Source organism: Mobula birostris, chromosome 11 (assembly GCF_030028105.1).
Source record: "Mobula birostris isolate sMobBir1 chromosome 11, sMobBir1.hap1, whole genome shotgun sequence".
In the NCBI taxonomy this organism is placed as follows: domain Eukaryota; kingdom Metazoa; phylum Chordata; class Chondrichthyes; order Myliobatiformes; family Myliobatidae; genus Mobula; species Mobula birostris.
In genome coordinates, this window is record NC_092380.1 from 37,377,018 (window position 1) to 37,395,561 (window position 18,544).

Here is an 18,544-nt window from a genome sequence, read left to right on the forward strand (position 1 = left end):
GGGGAATCTCCAGCACTTCCCGTAGCAGCTTGTCTACAAAGTCTACCGTCGACAATCCTTCCGCTCCTTCGGGAACATTATAAATCCTGATATTTTTCCGTCGCGATCTTCCTTCCTGGTCAAGCAATTTACTTTCCTGTTGATTTAATATTTTTATCGTCTTACTTAGTATCTGTTCCAAGTTTTGCACGCAATCTTCCACCTTCTCAATTTGAATCTCTGCCACTGCTATTTTCTGATTGACGTTGGCGAGCTCTGACTTTATATCATTGAGTTGCTGTTTTATATCTTCTTGGACTTCCCTTATCTCTTCCAGAATTTTTATCATATTCGCCACTTCGCCTGAACGAGGCCCCGTGTCAGCTTCGCCACCACGTGCACGTGTAGGAGAGCCGTGCGCTGCACCTCTCTCTTCCATAGGCTCCGCAGTGATTTTTTTTATCTCCATTCTTTTTTCCCCATTCTTGCTCCCCTTATCAATTCAGATATTTTCAAAAGGTCTTATATTTGATGGATTAACGAGGCAAAATATGCATTTTTCCAGAGGAGCTATTGATTTAAGCGGCCACTCTGAACGATGACGTCACCAGAACCCCCTCTCTTATTGAATTTAAATATCTGTGGTGTGTTCTTCGTGCTGGATGTTGGAGCCTTGGGAGAATCAGAGTCTCCTGGGGAACTACATCTGCGTGAAGTGCATCCATATGCAGCTCCTTGAAGACTGTGCTAGGATCTGGAACAGCACCTGGATGACCTTCGGCTTGTACGTGAGAGTGAGAATATAATTGATCAAAGTTACAAGGAAGTACAGTCGGCCCTCCTTATTCGCGAGTTCCGCATGCGCGAATTCAACCAACTGCGAATCGAGAAAACCTGGCAGTGCCCTTCCAGCACTTGTTCAAACATGTACGGACTTTTTTTTTCTTGTCATTATTCCCTAAACAATGCAGTATAACAAGTATTTTACATAGCATTTACATTGTATTCGGTATTGTAAGTAATCTAGAGATGATTTAAAGTATACGGGAGGATGTGCGTAGGTTATCGTGGATCTGATCGAAAAAAAACCGGAAGTTCTCTTGCTAAGTAAGTCGGAACAGGTACATCCAGTATTATTTAACATCATTTAGTCAAACGTTTGTCTTAGTATGTAGTATATATTTTACCTTTCTATGCATGTAAAACACTTAAGAAACGTATGTTTCAGTGCCCGGCTCAGGAACAAAAATTCCCGAGTTCGATCCAGTGACAGACCGCTCCCAAGCGCGCTGTCCATCTGTGCCGGATTGATGTGAAGCATCAAAAACCCAAAACCCAATAATTAAACCACTGCGTTGCTTATTAATAATTGTAGCTTTCATCGGGGCAGGGATTTTCTCACTTTATCCTTTAAAATTGTTCGGATTGTTGACCGACTGTAGCCTAACGCTTTTCCAATGACCGATAGCATTTCACCTCTTTCTGATCGCTTTATTATTTCCACTTTATTTTAAATCGCGATCGTGATTATTTTCGTGAACAGAAACACTGCGGATTCAGAGCTCCACCGACGGGTCCTAATGTCCACTGCACTGAGACAAGTTAAATAAGGTCCGGGGTTCCTCTGGGTCCTAAGATCCACTGTATTTCGGCAGGCTGAATAAGGGACTTGAGCATCTGCATGGGGTCCCGGAACCAATCCCTCGCGGATAAGGAGTAGTCATCAGGAATAGGATCAGGACTGTAGTCATCCTGAAATTGCAGGAGGTGAGTAGCTGGATGACTGTCAGGAGAAATGGAAATAGGCAGTTAGAGCAGAGCATCCTTGTGGCCATTCCCCTCAAAAAACAAGTGTACTGCTTTGGATACTTTTGTGGGGGATGACCTGGGAGAATGCCATGGTGACTGGATTACAGGTACTTAGTATGGGTCCGTGGTGCAGAAGGGAAGATAGGGAACTCGATAGTGAGCGGAACAGACAGAAGGTTCTATGGACATTAACGGGACACCCAGATGGTATGTTGCCTCCCAGGTGCCAGGGTCAGGGATGTCTCAGATCGTGTCCACAACATTTTGGAGGGGGGGGAGCAGCCAGACATCTTGGTACATATCACTACCAGGCATGGAAAAGGAAAAGCAATGAGGGCCTGAAAAGAGAATTTAGAGAGCTGGGTAGAAAGCTGAGAAGCAGGACCTCGTGGATTGCACTATTGAGGGGAGAAACAGGATGATTTGGCAGATGAATGCATGGCTGAGAAGCTGGTGCAGAGGGAAGGGCTTCAGGTTCTTGGATCATTGGGATCTCTTCTGGGAGAGGTATGACCTGTTCAAAAGTGATGGGTTGCATCTGAAACTGAGGGGGACCAATATTCTTGTGGGCAGGTTTGTTAGAGCTGTTGAGGAGGGTTTAAACTAACTTGGTAGGGGGTGGGAACTGGAGTGAATGGACTCAGGATAGGACAGGATAGATGGTAAAAAAGTAAAGATAGCGTGCAGTCAGATTGTCAGGAAGGGCAGGCAGGTGATGGAACTTAGTTGCAGCAAACAGGCTGAGTATCAAATCGTTAGGGATGCAGAGTCAGAAAGGATAGCAAATATGGTACTCAAGGTGTTGTATCTAAATGCGTGTCATATGAGAAATAAGTTGGATGATCTTGTTGCAATAGTACAGATTGCCAGTTATGATGTTGTGGCCATCACTGAATCGTGGCTGAAGGATGGTTGTAGTTGGGAGCTGAATGCCCAAGGTTACACATTATATCAGAGGGATAGGAAGGTAGGCAGAGGGGGTGGTGTGGCTCTACTGGTAAAGAATGACATCAAATCAGAAGAAAGATTTGACATAGGATCAGAAGCTGTTGAATCCTTGGGGGTTGAGTTAAGAAACTGCAAGGGTAAAAGGACGTTGATGACAATTATATACAGGCCTCCCAATAGTGGCTGGGAGGTGGACCACAGGTTACAACAGGAAATAGAAAATGCAAGTCAAAAGGGCAATGTTATGGTCGTCATGGGAGATTTTAACGTGCAGGTCAATTGCGAAAATCAGGTTGCTAATGGATCTCGAGAGTGAGTTTGTTGAATGCCTAAGAGATAGCTTTTTAGAGCAGTTTGTTGTTGAGCCAACTAGGGGATCAGCTATACTAGATTCGGTGTATGTAATGAACCAGAGGCGAATAGGGTGTAAACTTAAATTTGCCAGACCAATAATCACACCACACAGTTCTTTACTTTAACCTCTTCACCGGTTTATTGTTCGTGCTCAGCCGGCGAGAAACTTGAAGCCGAACATCAAAGAGACAGAGCTTCTCTCTCTCTCCCTGGTGGCTCAAACGAGCTTCTGACTGACAGGCAGAAAATGCTACAATTTATAGGACTAACAGACAAAGAGCACTCAGTTACCATGATATTCTCGCCACGTCAGTTAGAGCAAACTTAATTAATTAGATAAGAGAGTCTACAAAATCTAGTTTAATTACAAATAGATATACTGTCCACTCTTTATCAGTCATTCCTTTTGCTAGGCCCCTGACTTAATAACAGACAGATGGCCTTATCAGCCCTCCTTTAAACAAAAAGGGAACTTTAAATCGATGGCGTGGAACCGTAAGACATGGAGTTTGGTGAATCCAGCCCTCATATCGCCTTCAAGAGACATCTGTGAGCCATCAATCTAAGCAAGCTACAAGCAGATTCCTAAGTGAAGGCCACAGAATTTGTTCACTGACACTCATAAATTGGCACTCAATTTTTAACCCGTTATTTACAAGAGTCCAGGAACCATCATCATTCCCTCCTTTTTATCATTACATAGTAACCTTTCAGAACAGATTGTCGCTTCTACAACTAGATACAAAACATGGCCACGAGCTCCGTAGGATATAGATAATAATCAAAATTAATACAATCAGACTTCTGAAATGCAAAAATAACCCCCAGAAGTTCCCGAATATATTGAAGGGCCAGGGCCATTCCCCTGCCTTACTGGCCCCAAAATTGTGTGGCTTACTGCCAGCATCTCAAATTTTCTGGATCTCTTGGGTTATATGTTTAGATAGATCAGTAATATTTGAGGATTCATCAGGGATATAGGTGCAGCATTCTTTTCCTATAATAGCACAGGTCCTTCCTTTTTCTGCCAGAATAAAATCAAGGGCCATCTGGTTCTATAAGACTGTCTGCCGGATTGCAATCATTTCGGTAGATATTCCAGTCACTTGTGTTTGAGTATCAATTAGTGCCCCAGCTGTATTATTAGCTAAATTCTCTAGGGCTGCTGCTAAGTTAATTATATCCCTGTAATTCCTAGCTGTCCCATGGGAGAGGAAGGCAATCATCCAAAACCACTCAGTTTTAGTTATTTCCCCTTCGTTTCCTATTCAAATAGGGGTGTTCCTGGGGATGATCCATGACCCTCAATGGGGCACCAGATATGCTAGATAACAACACCCACTCCATCCTTTATCCTTCTGCTTGCTGGAACAAGTAAGGATAACCACTCCATCAGTTACATTATACTTTTCTCTGGGCAGCCAGGGATAAACCCTATTCCCACAAATCCAGTAAGTGCCATTGAGGGGACGGGAGAGAGGTCTCAGTGGCAGTTGTATTTTTTTGTGCAGGAAGAGTTCCCTACTTGGTATAGGGCGCTTGAATTGTTATTACAGTAGCAGATGGTATTTACTGGTCCAGGCGGTGGAGTTACACTAATTCCTGGCCATAGTTTGGATGGGTCCTGGGGAAGAGGTCGGTAGTACCATCCTTCAAAGCCACAAGGCCGTCCTGGCCTATTTTTAGCACAATCGACACTACTACCATTCCTGTCCCCACTAAACAATACCACTGATGTCACCTCTCTTGAATTGAGAGAGACCACCGACATAGGGATCATACTCTTACCATGTTGGGGAATTTCAGCACATACCCAGCATGCTCCCCGCTCTGCTTGCTTAGTGTAGGTATGGCAGAGGGACAGGAAAGTGTTAACCTGAGGGCCTCCCGCAACAGGGGCAGGTCCCCTTAGGGTCATTAAAATCAGCATGACTCAGTACATTTTTCAGTCCTTATCAGTTCTGCCAGTAACGTGTTTACAGTCCGTTCGATATATCCACCGGAGCTGCGGTAGGTGTTGTCAGTAGCACTTGGTACGGTCCTTTCCATCTCGGTCCCAACTTCTTACGATCCCAGTTCTTGATCAGGGCAAAATCTTCAGGGTCGATGATGGGGTAATCGCCCTTAGACTGGGTTTCATCCTCTCGATACCTGTGAATGCAAGCTTTGGAGAGTTTTAGTTAATTTGCATAAATATTTTCCCATCTCCTCACCTGAGGTATGCATATCCATCCTCGCAGGAAGGGGAGGTCAAGCTGGTTCCGACCCCCATGGGGTTCACATGGGCTTCCCGTAGATAATCTTGGCGGGGGATAACCCTGTTTTAACTGAGGGTGTGATTCTCATGTGGAACAGGGCCAAGGGTAGAACCTTTAACCAGGTCAGTCCAGTCTCCTGGGTAAGTTTGGCTAACTTATCTTTCAAGGTACCGTTGGCTCGTTCCACTATACCAGCTGCCTTTGGGTGGTGGGTGCAATGGAACTGTTGCTTTGTAGCCAACTCCTTGCAGATATCTTCATTTATTTTGGCTACAAAGTGCGGTCCATTGTCTGAGCTTATCATTTCCGGGAGTCCATACCGGGGAACTATTTCCCTTAGCAATATTTTTAACACCGTTGTAGCAGTATTGTCAGTCATTGGGATAGCTTCAATCCATCTACTAAATACATCTACTATTACTAAACAATGCTTATAACAATGTACTCTAGGTAATTCTATAAAATCAAGTTGCAGACAAGCAAAAGGCCCACCGGGCAAGGGGGTGGTTCCAGAACCACAAGGCACCCGCTTTCCAGCATTCGTTTTTTTTAGGGTGCACCAAGATTGTAATAATGTATTTACCATTCCCTCCTTGCCCAAGTGTGTACAATTATGTGCATAATCTATCAAAATAGGTAAAAACACAGAGGGAACACAGACCTGTCCTACAGGGGTTCCCCATAAATTGGTCTTAGGTTCAAGGTGGCAACCCATTTGGGGCCATAGTTTGCGCTCTCCTTCAGGGGCGTCGCCCTGGACGTTACGTATTTCCCCCATATCTGGCATACCCATCCTTAGATTTTGTCTAATAGGAGCTTGCATGGTTCCCGAGGGGACTAAAAGTGTGGGATCCAAGGCTGTCTGTTTAGCTGCTGCATCAGTCCTAGCATTGCCCTTAAATATCTCATCAGATTCCCCAGTATGGGCTGCACATTTATTAATAGCCAAAACTCAAAGTAGCTGTAGAGCAATGAGTAAATTGTTTACAAAGGTGGCATTACTAATGCGGTGGCCAGAGAAAGTCAGGAATCCCCAAAGTTCCGTAGTCAGTACCTAACAGGAGTCTGTGTAAAGCTTCGCACTTAGTCTTGGTTTGAGATTTCTTTTCCACAGGCTTTTTCATTTTAAAATTCAAAACGTTAATCAAAGAGGATTCCAGCTTAGGCTTGTACTTTTGGCTCCTCCACTGAAGCCCTCATTCAGGCCCTCTTCATTTTGTTCCAAATAGTTGTGGACTCCCTCTTCAAAGTCATCTTCATTTATGACTTTGCATTTTTTTTTAAGGTCTTCTACAAAGAATTGGTTTTGCAGTGGATTCTTCAAAATCAGAACTGAATAATCTGTTAGACTGCACTTTAGTCTGTTGCTAGGATACAGGCACGAGTCAGAGCAGACAGCTCAGCCTTGTGGGCGGAGACAGCTGTTTCAAAAGAGGCCTGTTTAACTATTTAACTATCCGATAGCCAGAACATCGTTTTCCTGCTGGATCCACGAAAGAGCTTCCATCCTCATAAGACGTTGCCTTGGGCTTGAGGAGGTATTGCGAAAGGGATGGGAGAGTCTGTCCTTCTTTCACGTTGATCTAAACAGGGGAGCAGTTGGTGCGGCCGACTTCATGGCTTGAAATTGCCCAGAGATGTGGTACAATGTCTTGGGTTCGGTCAATATTAAAAGAGTGTCCCGTCTTCACCTCTGATTCCTTCCAGTATCGGAGTTGGCCTGCGGCCAAGTCTTGCCATTCTCCTTCAGTGCTGGAGGCTTGTTTCGTCAAGGTGTAGGCAAGTAACCTCAGGCTCTTTGGCTTGAACCCAGAGCAAACCCTAACGGTGGTATGGGAAACCACCAGTACTGTCTGTCGCCAATTGAAATCCAGAACTTCGGCCAGTAATGCACTGTCCTCTTTTCCTTTAACCTTTTCAATCACCGTGACTGGGAACTTCTGTCCCTCGAAGGGTGCATAATATTGACTTTCCTCAGTTGAGCACCCCGTAGAATCATAGCACAGAGTCATATGAGGGTCTGCCTCTGGCAGAGGGGGTTCAGACGAAGTGGAGTCTGGATTAAGTGCCCACCACTGGGGGCTGGGGGGGGGGAGTTGGTAACTGGGGAAGTTGTCGGCTGTTCACTGGTCCCAGGGTGATACCTTTGTCTGTGCATAGAATCTCGACTTCCAACGGACAGAGCAAGTCTCTCTCTGTTGGATTACACTCCATACTGGTGGTCGCAGTGAAAGAAACATTGCCGCCATGTCCGCAATATTTGACTGGTAGCGGCTGAGTTCACGGGTAGGGGCACTCAAATCCTTCAAATCCTGACAGGATAATGGTAGTACCTGATAGCTGGAATCCCTTATCCCTCACTATCTCCTGATCAAGGCTGGGAGTAGTATCAATCATATATGGAATCGGGATTCCAGCCACTTGTAGGGTGACATGAGGCTGCTGACCTGGGGATGTGCTTACCACCGGGAGGTTTCTTCCTGTGGGCCAGGTGCTGAAGGGGTTGTTTGTTGAGAATGGAGCGCATGAGAGCCCTTGAGGTAGTGGTCCAGATCCAGATCTCCATGGGCAGTTGGCCCTCCAATGCCCATTGCGGCTGCAATTATAGCAAGAGCCTCTTGGGGATCCTTCAGGTTCCCGGCAATATCCTCCTAAGCCTCGTGGTGATCCCCTTGGACCTCCTTGAGCCATATTGCAGCTGGACGATTGCCACCAGTCGGGAGGTTGATCCCATGGTTCCCCATCATCAGGGTTGGGCCAATCTGGGAACCGATGGCCAGGATCTCCTGGCCCTTCCCTCCTTGAGAGTGGGTCTCCATTTCCCTTCGCTGGTCCCCTCCAGGAGGGGCGCTGTGCATACTCAGTGTTTACCTGAGGACGGGGGCGGGACCGAGGCTCACCGTGTTTATCCCAGTAGTATACTACTGCACGTCTCATCTGAGGTCTAGTATTATCGGACCAATCTATATTATTCATTCTGACCATGTCATCGATGTCAGAAGGTATACACTGCAAAATCATTGCATTAAACAACGGGGAATTTCGGCCATCATTAAAGGCGGAATTGCCTGCAAACATCCCGTAGCAGGTGACAAATCCATTCCAATAGTCTGATCCCAACTCCCCTGGCTTGGGCTTACATTCCAAGACCTTGGTAATATTTACTGGCTGTTGCAGGGCTCACTCAAAGGACTGAATAATTCTTTCTACCTGTTGGTTGTCACCAGGAACAGCTGCTTTAAAATTTGCATAGGTCTGTGGTCCCCCTATACCCTCCTGCCATTTCTGTTTTTCCTCTTGTGATAGTATCATGCAGCATAATCCAAATAGATCCTGTGGAGTGGCCTTATACATCTGAATGGTACTTCGGATATATTGAGCGAACATTGCAGGGCTTCTCCTTTCTATCTGGTGCCTGATTCATTATCATTATCATTTCCTGGGGTTTCCAGGGGGCATACACTCCAATGGTCAGGTTCTGGTTGCCTCCTTGACCGGCCTGGGGGTTCGGCATCTGGCAAATGGGGTATTGATGTGGTAGTGACGTGGTCATCCCTTCAAACAGGTTTCAGAGTCCCTCTCCCTCGCCCCCTTCATTCCCAGGCCATGACAGCCTTCGTTCCCCCCCCCCCCAATTATGGGGATATAATTTCACCCATTCACCTATTCTCTCTTGTGCAGGGCCTTGATAGGGAGGTGGTGGGGGTGCCGTTGGTGGAGTCGGGGGCATTGACTGGGGTGGTTTTTGGGGATAGCAACCCCACTCCTCATCTCTATCAGAGTCACCAGAATCATCAAATAGAGTCGGTATGCCAGACATAGGTTCGCGATCCCGTATTAGCACTGGATCTCACGCGTGGCACTGCCGATCTAAACCTTCCTGCCTGTCCATATCAGCCTCTGCCTGCTTACGCTGTTTTCCTGCTCTCTCCTCCGTCGCCCATGTACCCACTCACATTCTGCTTTCAGTGTCTCCCAACTCTTGGAAGTGCCATCACCTGTACATACCTCCACCCTGTTATCACATGCATTATTCCTCTAACTGGCCAATAAAGTACTATTCCATTTGATAACAGCTCTATTTTTCCATTCTTTGATCAATAATTTCCACTTTTTACTGCAATTCTTTTTCCAAATTAAGTTTACTACTTGTTCGCAAGAGGTTATATCTCAAGCTTCTCCTGGTGGCTATACACCATTTCCCAGTTTTTTTTTGTCAGCGCTGCACTTAACCTCTGGAGGCGTCTGCCACCTGTGCTGGTTATTCGTTTATACAGCTTAATTGACCAGGCCAGAGACCTATTGCCCAATTATTCAAACAGACCAGGCCCTTTTCTTGCCCATTGCCCAATTAGTTAAGTTGACTCAATTATACAGCTTAATCGACCAGGCCAAAGACCTGTTGCCCAATTAGTTTAATCGACCAGGCCAAAGACCTATTGCCCAATTCTTCAGCACCGGCAGACTTTAATACTTACAAAACAACTTCTTACTTTATTCTCCTGGTTCGTTGGATCCCGTCAAGGTACAGGTTTCGGTGGGCGAAGGCAGAATGCCTGACCGGACACAAGGAGTGGCCAGAAGTAAAACACATTGGGGCGCCCTACCACTCAGTTGTGTTCGATTCAAACCCTCGGTCACTTACTGAGTCCAGAGAAACGTTCCCTATGTTGGGATCCGAGTCACTGCACCAAATTTAAACTTAAATTTGCCAGACCAATTATCACACCACACAGTTCTTTACTTTAACCTCTTCACCAGTTTATTGTTCGAGCTCAGCCGGTGAGAAACTCAAAGCCGAACATCAAAGGGACAGAGCTTCTCTCTCCCTCTCCCTGGCAGCTGAAACGAGCTTCTGACTGACAGGCAGAAAATGCCACAATTTATAGGACTAACAGACAAAGAACACTCAGTTACCATGATTCCTGCCAAGTCAGTTAGAGCAAACTCAATTAATTAGATAAGAGAGTATACAAAAATCTAGAGTTTAATTACAAATAGATATACTGTCCACTCTTATCAGTCATTCCTTTTGCTAGGCCCCTGACTTAATAACAAACAGATGGCCTTATCAGTTCCTCTTTAAACAAAGGGAACTTTAAATCAGTGGTGTGGAACTGTAAGACATGGGGTGTGGGTGAATCCCACCCTCATATCGCCTTCAAGAGACACCTGTGAGCCATCAATCTAAGCAAGCTACAAGCAGATTCCTGAGTGAAGGCCACAGAATTTGTTCACTGACACTCATAAGTTGGCGCTTAATTTTTAACCCGTTATTTACAAGAGTCCAGGAACCATTTCTTACTTCCGCAACATCCTTAAACTTCATCAAGGGAGCTTAAGGTAAATGAACCCTTAGGAACCAGTGATCACAATATGATTGTGTTCAACTTGAAATTTGATAGGGAGAAAGTAAAGTCTGCTGTAGCAGTATTTCAGTAGAGTAAGGGAAATTACAGTGATATGAGAGAGGAGTTGGCCAAAGTAAATTGAAAGGAGCTGTTGGTGGGGATGTCAGCAGAGCAGCAATGGCATAGGTTTCTGGGGAAAATGAGGAAGGTGCAGGACATGTATATTCCAAAAATGAAGAAATACTCAAATGGTAACATAGTGCAACCATGGCTGACAAAGGAAGTCAAAGCTATTGTAAAAGCAAAAGAAAGGACATACAACAGAGCAAAACTGAGTGGGAAGATAGAGGATTGGGAAGTTTTTAAAAATCCTACAGAGAGCAACTAAAAAAGTCATTAGAAGGGAAACGATGAAATGCAAAAGCAAGTTAGCAAATAATATCAAAGTGGATAGTAAAAGTTTTTTCAAGTATGTTAAAAACAAAAGAGAGATGAGAGTGGATATAGGACCACTAGAAAATGAGGCAGGAGAAATAATAATGGGGGGACAAGGAGATGGTTGCTGAACTAAATGAATAGTTTGCGTCAGTCTTCACTGTGGAAGGCATTAGCAGTATGCCTGATGTTGTAGTGTGTGAAGGAAGAGAAGTGGGTGCAATTACTGTTACAAGAAAGAAGGTGCTCAAAAAGCTGAAAGACCTAAAAGTACATAAGTTACCTGGACCAGAGGAACTGCACCCTAGGGTTCTGAAAGAGATATTGTTAGAGATTGTGGTAGCATTAGAAATGATCTTTCAAAAATCATTGGATTCTTGGTGTGGTGCCAGAGGACTGGAAAATTGCAAATATTACTCTGCTCTTTAAGAAAGGAGGAAGGCAGCAAGAAGGAAATTATAGACAGTTAGCCTGACCTCTGGTTGGGAAGATGTTAGAGTCAATTGTTAGGATGAGGTGATGCAGTACTTGTTGACAGAAGACAAGATAGTACGAAGTCAGCATAGCTTCCTTCAGGGAAAATCCTGCCTGATGAACCTGTTGGAATTCTTTGAGGAGATTACAAGTAGGATAGATAAAGGGGATGCTGTGGATGTTGTATATTTGGACTTTCAGAAGGCCTTTGACAAGGAGTCACATATGAGGCTGCTTACCAAGTTAAGAGCCCATGGTATTACAGGAAAGTTATGAACATGGTTAGAGCATTGGCTGATTGGTAGGAGGTAGCGAGCGGGAATAAAAGGATCCTTTTCTGGTTGGCTGCCAGTGACTAGTGATGTTCTGCAATGGTCTGTGTTGAATCCACTTCTGTTTATGCTGTATATAAAAAATTTAGATGATGGAACAAATAGCTTTGTTGCCAAGTTTGCAGGTGATACAAAGATTGGTGGAGGGGCAGGTATTGTTGAGGAAACAGGTAGGATGCAGAAGGACTTGTACAGATTAGGAGCATGAGCAAGAAAGTGGCGAATGAAATGCAATGTTGGATAATGTGTGGTCATGCACTTTGGTAGTAGAAATGAATGTGTGGACTATTTTCTAAATGGGGAGGAAATCCAGGAATCTGAGATGCAGAGGGACTTGGGAGTCCTTGTGCAGAACACCTTGAAGATTAACTTGCAGGTTGAGTCAATGGTGAGGAAGGCAAATGCCATGTCAAGAGGTCTAGAATACAGGGATGTGATGCTGAGGCTTTATAAGGCATTGGTGAGGCCTCACATCGGGTATTGTGAACAGTTATGGGCTTATCTAAGAAAAGATGTGCCGGTATTAGAGAGGGTCCAGAGGAGATTCACCAGGCTGATTCCAGGAATGAAAGGGTTATCAAACGAGGAATGTTTGATGGCTCTGGGTCTGTACTCGCTGGGATGCAGAAGGATGGGGTGGGGGGAGAATCTCATTGAAACCTTTTGAATGTTGAAGGGCCTAGACAGAGTAGATGTGGAAAGGATGTTTCTCACGGTGGGAGAGTCTAGGACAAGCGGGCACAGCCTCAGAATAGAGGGGTGCCCTTTCAAAGCAGAGATGCAGAAAAATTTCTTTAGCCAAAGGTTGGTGAATTTTTGGAATTTGTTGCCACGTGAAGCTGTGGAGGTCAGGTTGTTAGGTGTATTTAAGGCAGAGATTGGTAGGTTCTTGATTGGACATGGCATCAAAAGTTATGGGGTGAAGGCCGGGAACTGGGGTTGAGGAGGAGATTTCTTAAAAAAAAGGATCAGCCATGATGGAATGGTGGAGCAGACTCGATGGGCCAGATGGCCTAATTCTGCTCCTATGTCTTATGGTCGTATATAACTCTGAAATTTATTATCTCCTGAGAGCCACAAAACAAAGAAAGAACATGAAAACCATTCAGAGAGAGCCATCAAACCCACCCCCATACGAAAAAGAACAGCATCCTGATCATACATTCCCCCCCCTCCAAAAACCCCACTCACCCTGCACAAAACAGAGTAGGAACATCAACCCCCCCAAAAAAAGCCCTCCCCCACATAAAAAAACTAACAGGACATCAACCCCCCCCCCTCCCAAACACCCTCCCCTTGCAGAACAAGACAGAAAAGGAACAGGCGATTTAAAAAAAAACACACAGAATATAAAAACCGTAAGTCTGGAAAAAGTCCACAGTCCTTAAATGCTATCGTCCAAACCATAAACACAGAGCCATGATACCATCCTATGATATCACTGATGTTCATTGAAAGAGAGGGACATCACACGAGGCAGAGAGGCCTACCTGCTTGTCACAGAGCCACCCAGCGATAGGCTGCTCACAGACTCCTCCTGCAGTGATTAAAAGGCTGGCAGTTGACGCTGAAACTCTTGTTCGCCTCGAGGTCTCAGTTTTTCTCAATGCTTTAGTGCTTAATTGACGCTTTAAATGGCGAAATGGAGTCAAACAACGGCTCGCGCAGTCTCGAAGTTTCTTTGCTTTGAGGCCGTCTGAGTACGTGCTCTTGCTTCCCGGAATCTTCTCAGAGACCACAAAGCGTTGGATCACTCAAAGATCATCAGACTGTAAATCGCAGACTCTTAACAGTCCCAGGAACATATTTGAGGTGAAAAACAGGCGTAAAAGAAGTAAAAAAGATATTTTTGTTTGCTGTCGGAAAGATGTCAACCGAGGGAGCTTTGTAGGCTTGTGCCATCTTGACCTGAAGTCAAGATGGCCATTCTAGTGCTTCCCCAGCAATCGGTCGGGTGTGTTTGGTACCACAGGCAGGGGGAATGCCAGCAGTTGGATCTGTCAGACACTGCCGAACTTCACCTATCTAAATCCAAGAATTAGGAACTCAGAACAAAGATTCAGTTTTGAGTTAATCTCAGAAGAAGAGTCCGCCTTCCAGTGAATGAAAATATCAATTAGTGCTGCAAGATCTTTCCATCAAATTTAGTTCTTTAGAAAATAACCTTTGTTTTACCTCTTTCTCTGGATCTTTCTTCTTCTTCTTCTTCCTTGAGTTTTTACGGCAGTTGGCATCCACATTATTGCATTACAGCCATCTTCAGGATTTATTGTCCCTCATTGTACATTCACTTTAAAGCAGTCTATCCAGTCCCGTCGCCCTTAAAAAACGAAACGATCATTTCCTCTCCGATCACTCCCCCCACATTCCAATAAACCTTTAACACTGTTCTCTACCAGTCCTACTTTGCGTGATTGTTGTAACATTTGCTGTCTTTCCTGTGCAAATCTCCTGCATGAAATAAGGATATGCTTTACTGTTTCAGTCCCCTGACATAGATCTCTGGACCTTTCTACCCATGAGAATGCTTTATACCATTCTCCCTGGGTACATAATGATATCAAACACCTGTCTCCTGGGTAACAAGTGACCTGTAACAATCACATCACAAAAGTGCCACAGTCCAATGGGAAAGACAACTGTCCTCTCCCCTCCCCCTTCATATTCATTGACATTACCGTCGATGAGTTTAGCGCAATCAATCACCTCCGGGTGGTGGGGGGGGGGTGTAGGGGTCAGAGTAAGTAGAAAGTCTCCAGAATCAGCCATGAAATACCATGTGCTCTTTGTAGTGCTGTGGGACATGACCAGAACTCAAAATAATAAGAACAATCTTCTCCTCCTCTTTCCAATTTCTAAAAGGACTTTGAACCCATGAACACTAACTCACTACATCCTTATTTCTGTTTCCTCGCACTATTTATTTTAACTTAACTATTTAATAGGCATATATATACTTATTGTAATACAGTTTTTTTCTTTATATATATTTATCACGTAAATGCAGTCTTTCACCCATTGATGTGTGTAATTGATGTTACGAATGACAAAGAGTTTGTGAACAGGGATCTGAACACAATAGCATGCCAGTTCTAATGTCTCTGTCCAGATATTTAAGGATGGCCAAATTTTTCCTTTATTACACCAAATATATCTGTTGTTGATTCTAGGAGAAGAAAAAGTATCTCATCCCAGCTGGAAATGTGCTTCATGTCGGAAATGAAGTTGTCTCTTTTAACTCAGTGAAATCCTCTGGGATTGAGTTGCTGAGAATACACCAGCTTTTGATCACTAGAGATCAGTACTTCAACTGCATTGACTATGTGAGAGATTCAATCTTTCTGACGTCTGACTTGATGAATTGCCAGTGAATTGATAGCAGAGGTATCATTCTTCTTCTCTCAGTGTGATAAGGAACTCTCTTATTCAGCTGGCCCGCAGCACACCACCGAGTACAAACAGGAGAGAGGCTGTTCAACTTCTCAGACTGTGGGAAAGGATTCAATTACTCATTGATTGGCACACTGATCATTTCACACTGGAGAGATGCTGTTCACATGCTCAGACTGTGAGAAGCAATTCACTGAATCATCTGACCTACTGGCACACCAGTCAGTTCACACTGGTAAGAGACCATTCACCTGTTCAGACTGTGGGAAGGGATTCACTGAGTCATCTCAATTGAAGGCACATCAGCGAATTCACACCGAGGAGAGGCCGTTCATCTGCTCTGAATGTGGGAAGGGATTCACTCAGTCAACCCACTTAAAGATACATCAGTCAGTTCACACTGCAGAGAGGCCATTCACCTGCTCTGACTGTGGGAAGGGATTCACTCAGTCATTCCAACTACTGGCACACCAATCGGTTCACACTGGGGAGTGGTCATTCACCTGCTCGGACTGTGGGAAGGGATTCACTCAGTCCTCTAAACTGAAGGTACATCAACGAGTTCACACTGGGGAGAGGCCGTTTACCTGCTCAGGCTGTGGAAGGAGATTTGCCCAGTCATCTCATCTGAAGGTACATCAGCGAGTTCACACTGGGGAGAGACCATTCACATGTTCAGACTGTGGGAAGGGATTCACTGAGTCATCTACTCTGAAGGTACATCAGCGATGTCACACTGGGCAGAGACCGTTCACTTGCTCAGACTGTGGGAAGGGATTTACTCGATCATCTTACCTTTTGGCACACCAGCGAGTTCACACAGGGGAGAGACCGTTCACCTGCTCAGACTGTGGGAAGGCATTCACTCAGTCATCTCAACTGAAGGTACATCAGCGACTTCACACTGGGGAGAGGCCATTTCCCTGCTCGGACTGTGGGAAGGGATTCACTCGATCATCTTACCTACTGGCACACCGGCGAGTTCACACTGGGGAGAGACCGTTCACCTGCTCAGACTGTGGAAGAGGATTCACTAAGTCGACCAACCTACAGAGACACCAACGAGTTCACGCTGGGGAGAGACATGCTCAGACTTTGGCAGGGGATTCACTCAGTGGATCCACCTACAGAGATGCCAGTCAGTTCACATTGGGGAGAGGCCATTCACCTGCTCAGACTGTGGGAAGGGATTCACTGAGTTATCTCAACTGAAGGTACATCAGCGAGTTCACAATGGGGAGAGGCCGTTCACCTGCTCAGCCTGTGGGAAGGGGTTCACTCAGTCAGTCTACCTGCGGAGACACCAGTCATTTCACACTGGGGAGAGACCGTTCACCTGCTCCAATTGTGGGAAGAGACTCACAGGTGATAAGGGTTTCTCAGACTCGTAAGGGATTTACTCAGCCATCTGATCTACTGGCACACAAGTGAGTTCACGCTGGGGAGAGACTTGCTCAGACTGTGGGAAGTGATTCACTTGGTCATCTCAAGTGAAAATACATCAGCAAATTCACATGGGGAGAGGCCATTCACCTGCTCAGAATGGCAAAGGATTCATTCGGTCAGGTTCCTTACTGGCACCCCAGTGAGTTCGCACAGGGGAGAAACCGTTCACCTGCTCAGATTGTGTGAAGGGATTCGCTCAGTCATCTCAACTGAGGCTACATCAGTAGGTTCACACTGGATAGAATCTTTCACCTGCTCAGACTGTGGGAAGGGATTCGCTTAGCGATCATATCTACTGGCACACCGGCGAGTTCACCTTGGGGAGTGGCCATTCACCTGCTCAGGTTGTGGGAAGGGATTCACTCGGTCATGCCACCTGCAGACACACCAGTCAGTTCACACTGGAGAGAAGCCATTCACCTGCTCAGTCTGCGGGAAGGGATTCACTTGGCCTTCCTACCTACTGGGCACCAGTGAGTTCACACTGGGGGCGGGCTGTTGACCTGTTCAGATTATGGGAAATGAGTCACTCAGTCATCTCAACTGAATGTTCAACAACAAATTCACACTGAGAAGAGGACGTACATCTGTTGAGACCATGGGAAGGGATTCATTCAGTCAGGTTCCCTACTGGCACAGCAGCAAGTTTACTCTGGGCAGAAACCATGGTCTAACTCTGGGAAGGGATTCACTCAGTCAGTCCACCATGTGATACATTACTGAGTTCACACTGGGGAAAAAAGTTGAAATAAGCTGCATGCTGGATATTTAACCATCGCAGTTACTGAATTCAGATACAGGTTCAGCATCATGGTCACCATGCATGGGAGGAGTTTCTTCTGCTGATCTATATTCTGCCTATTGTATTTTGTGTTTTGTATCTTTGTTATGGGTTATGAATGAACGCTTTCCAAGCATTGGTAGCTATAGCAATGCTTTTAAAGGGGATGTGAAACAATGGTTAACCCATAAATGTTGCAGTGAAGGTCATGTTGCTGCAATAAGTGAAAACGTGTCTCACCTTCCAACAGATAATGTCGATTGTCGTCAAGAAATTGCCCTTTATACTGAGGGATAAATGGAGAATTGTGGTCTTTGAACTGCAAGAAAGGCACAACTGTAAGACTACTTTTGCTCGTATTGTTGATTTTCTGGAAAGGCAAGTTTGCAACAGACCCTGTATTTGGGATGCTCCATCTCCTGCACTAAGCAAAGGTGTGAACAAAACTAAGTTACAACTTTGTTCTAAGGCTAAAGGAATTAGCTTTGCCTCTACTTTGGCCACTATGAGAAGTTAGATTAAAACTGAGCCTGGAACTAATGGAAGGGGAATGGTCTGGTTAGCCAAAGGGGTTTGTCTGTTCTGCAAGGGCGAACACACATTCAATTTGCGCCAACACGAGGAATTCTGCAGCTGCTGGAAATTCAAGCAACACACATCAAAGTTGCTAGTGAACGCAGCAGGCCAGGCAGCATCTCTAGGAAGCGGTACCGTCGACGTCTCAGGCCAAGACCCTTCGTCAGGACTAACTGAAGGAAGAGCTAGTAAGAGATTGGAAGTGGGAGGGGAAGGGGGAGATCCAAAATGATAGGAGAAGACAGAAGGGGGAGAGATGGAGCCAAGAGCTGGACAGTTGATTGGCAAAAGGGATATGAGAGGATAATGGGACAGGAGGCCCAGGGAGAATGAAAAGGGGGAGGGGGGGGAACCCAGAGGATGGGCAAGGGGTATAGTCAGAGGGACAGAGGGAGAAAAAGGAGAGAGAGA

The 18,544-nt window shown here is 45.3% G+C and overlaps 1 protein-coding gene across 2 annotated transcripts; it reads left to right on the forward strand.

The window, feature by feature from the left end:
* Positions 1-894: 894 nt before the first annotated feature.
* Positions 895-18,306, forward strand: LOC140205032 (uncharacterized). 2 transcript variants are annotated; one of them, XM_072272110.1, is made up of 2 exons: positions 895-1,100; positions 15,111-18,306. In XM_072272110.1, exon 2 carries the CDS (start codon positions 15,487-15,489, stop codon positions 16,540-16,542), a length of 1,056 nt encoding a protein of 351 aa, XP_072128211.1. In that variant the 5' UTR covers positions 895-1,100; positions 15,111-15,486; the 3' UTR covers positions 16,543-18,306. The 2 variants fall into 2 exon arrangements, with proteins under 2 accessions (XP_072128211.1, XP_072128212.1); XM_072272111.1 differs by having other exon boundaries at positions 895-1,086.
* The last annotated feature ends 238 nt before the right edge of the window (positions 18,307-18,544 follow it).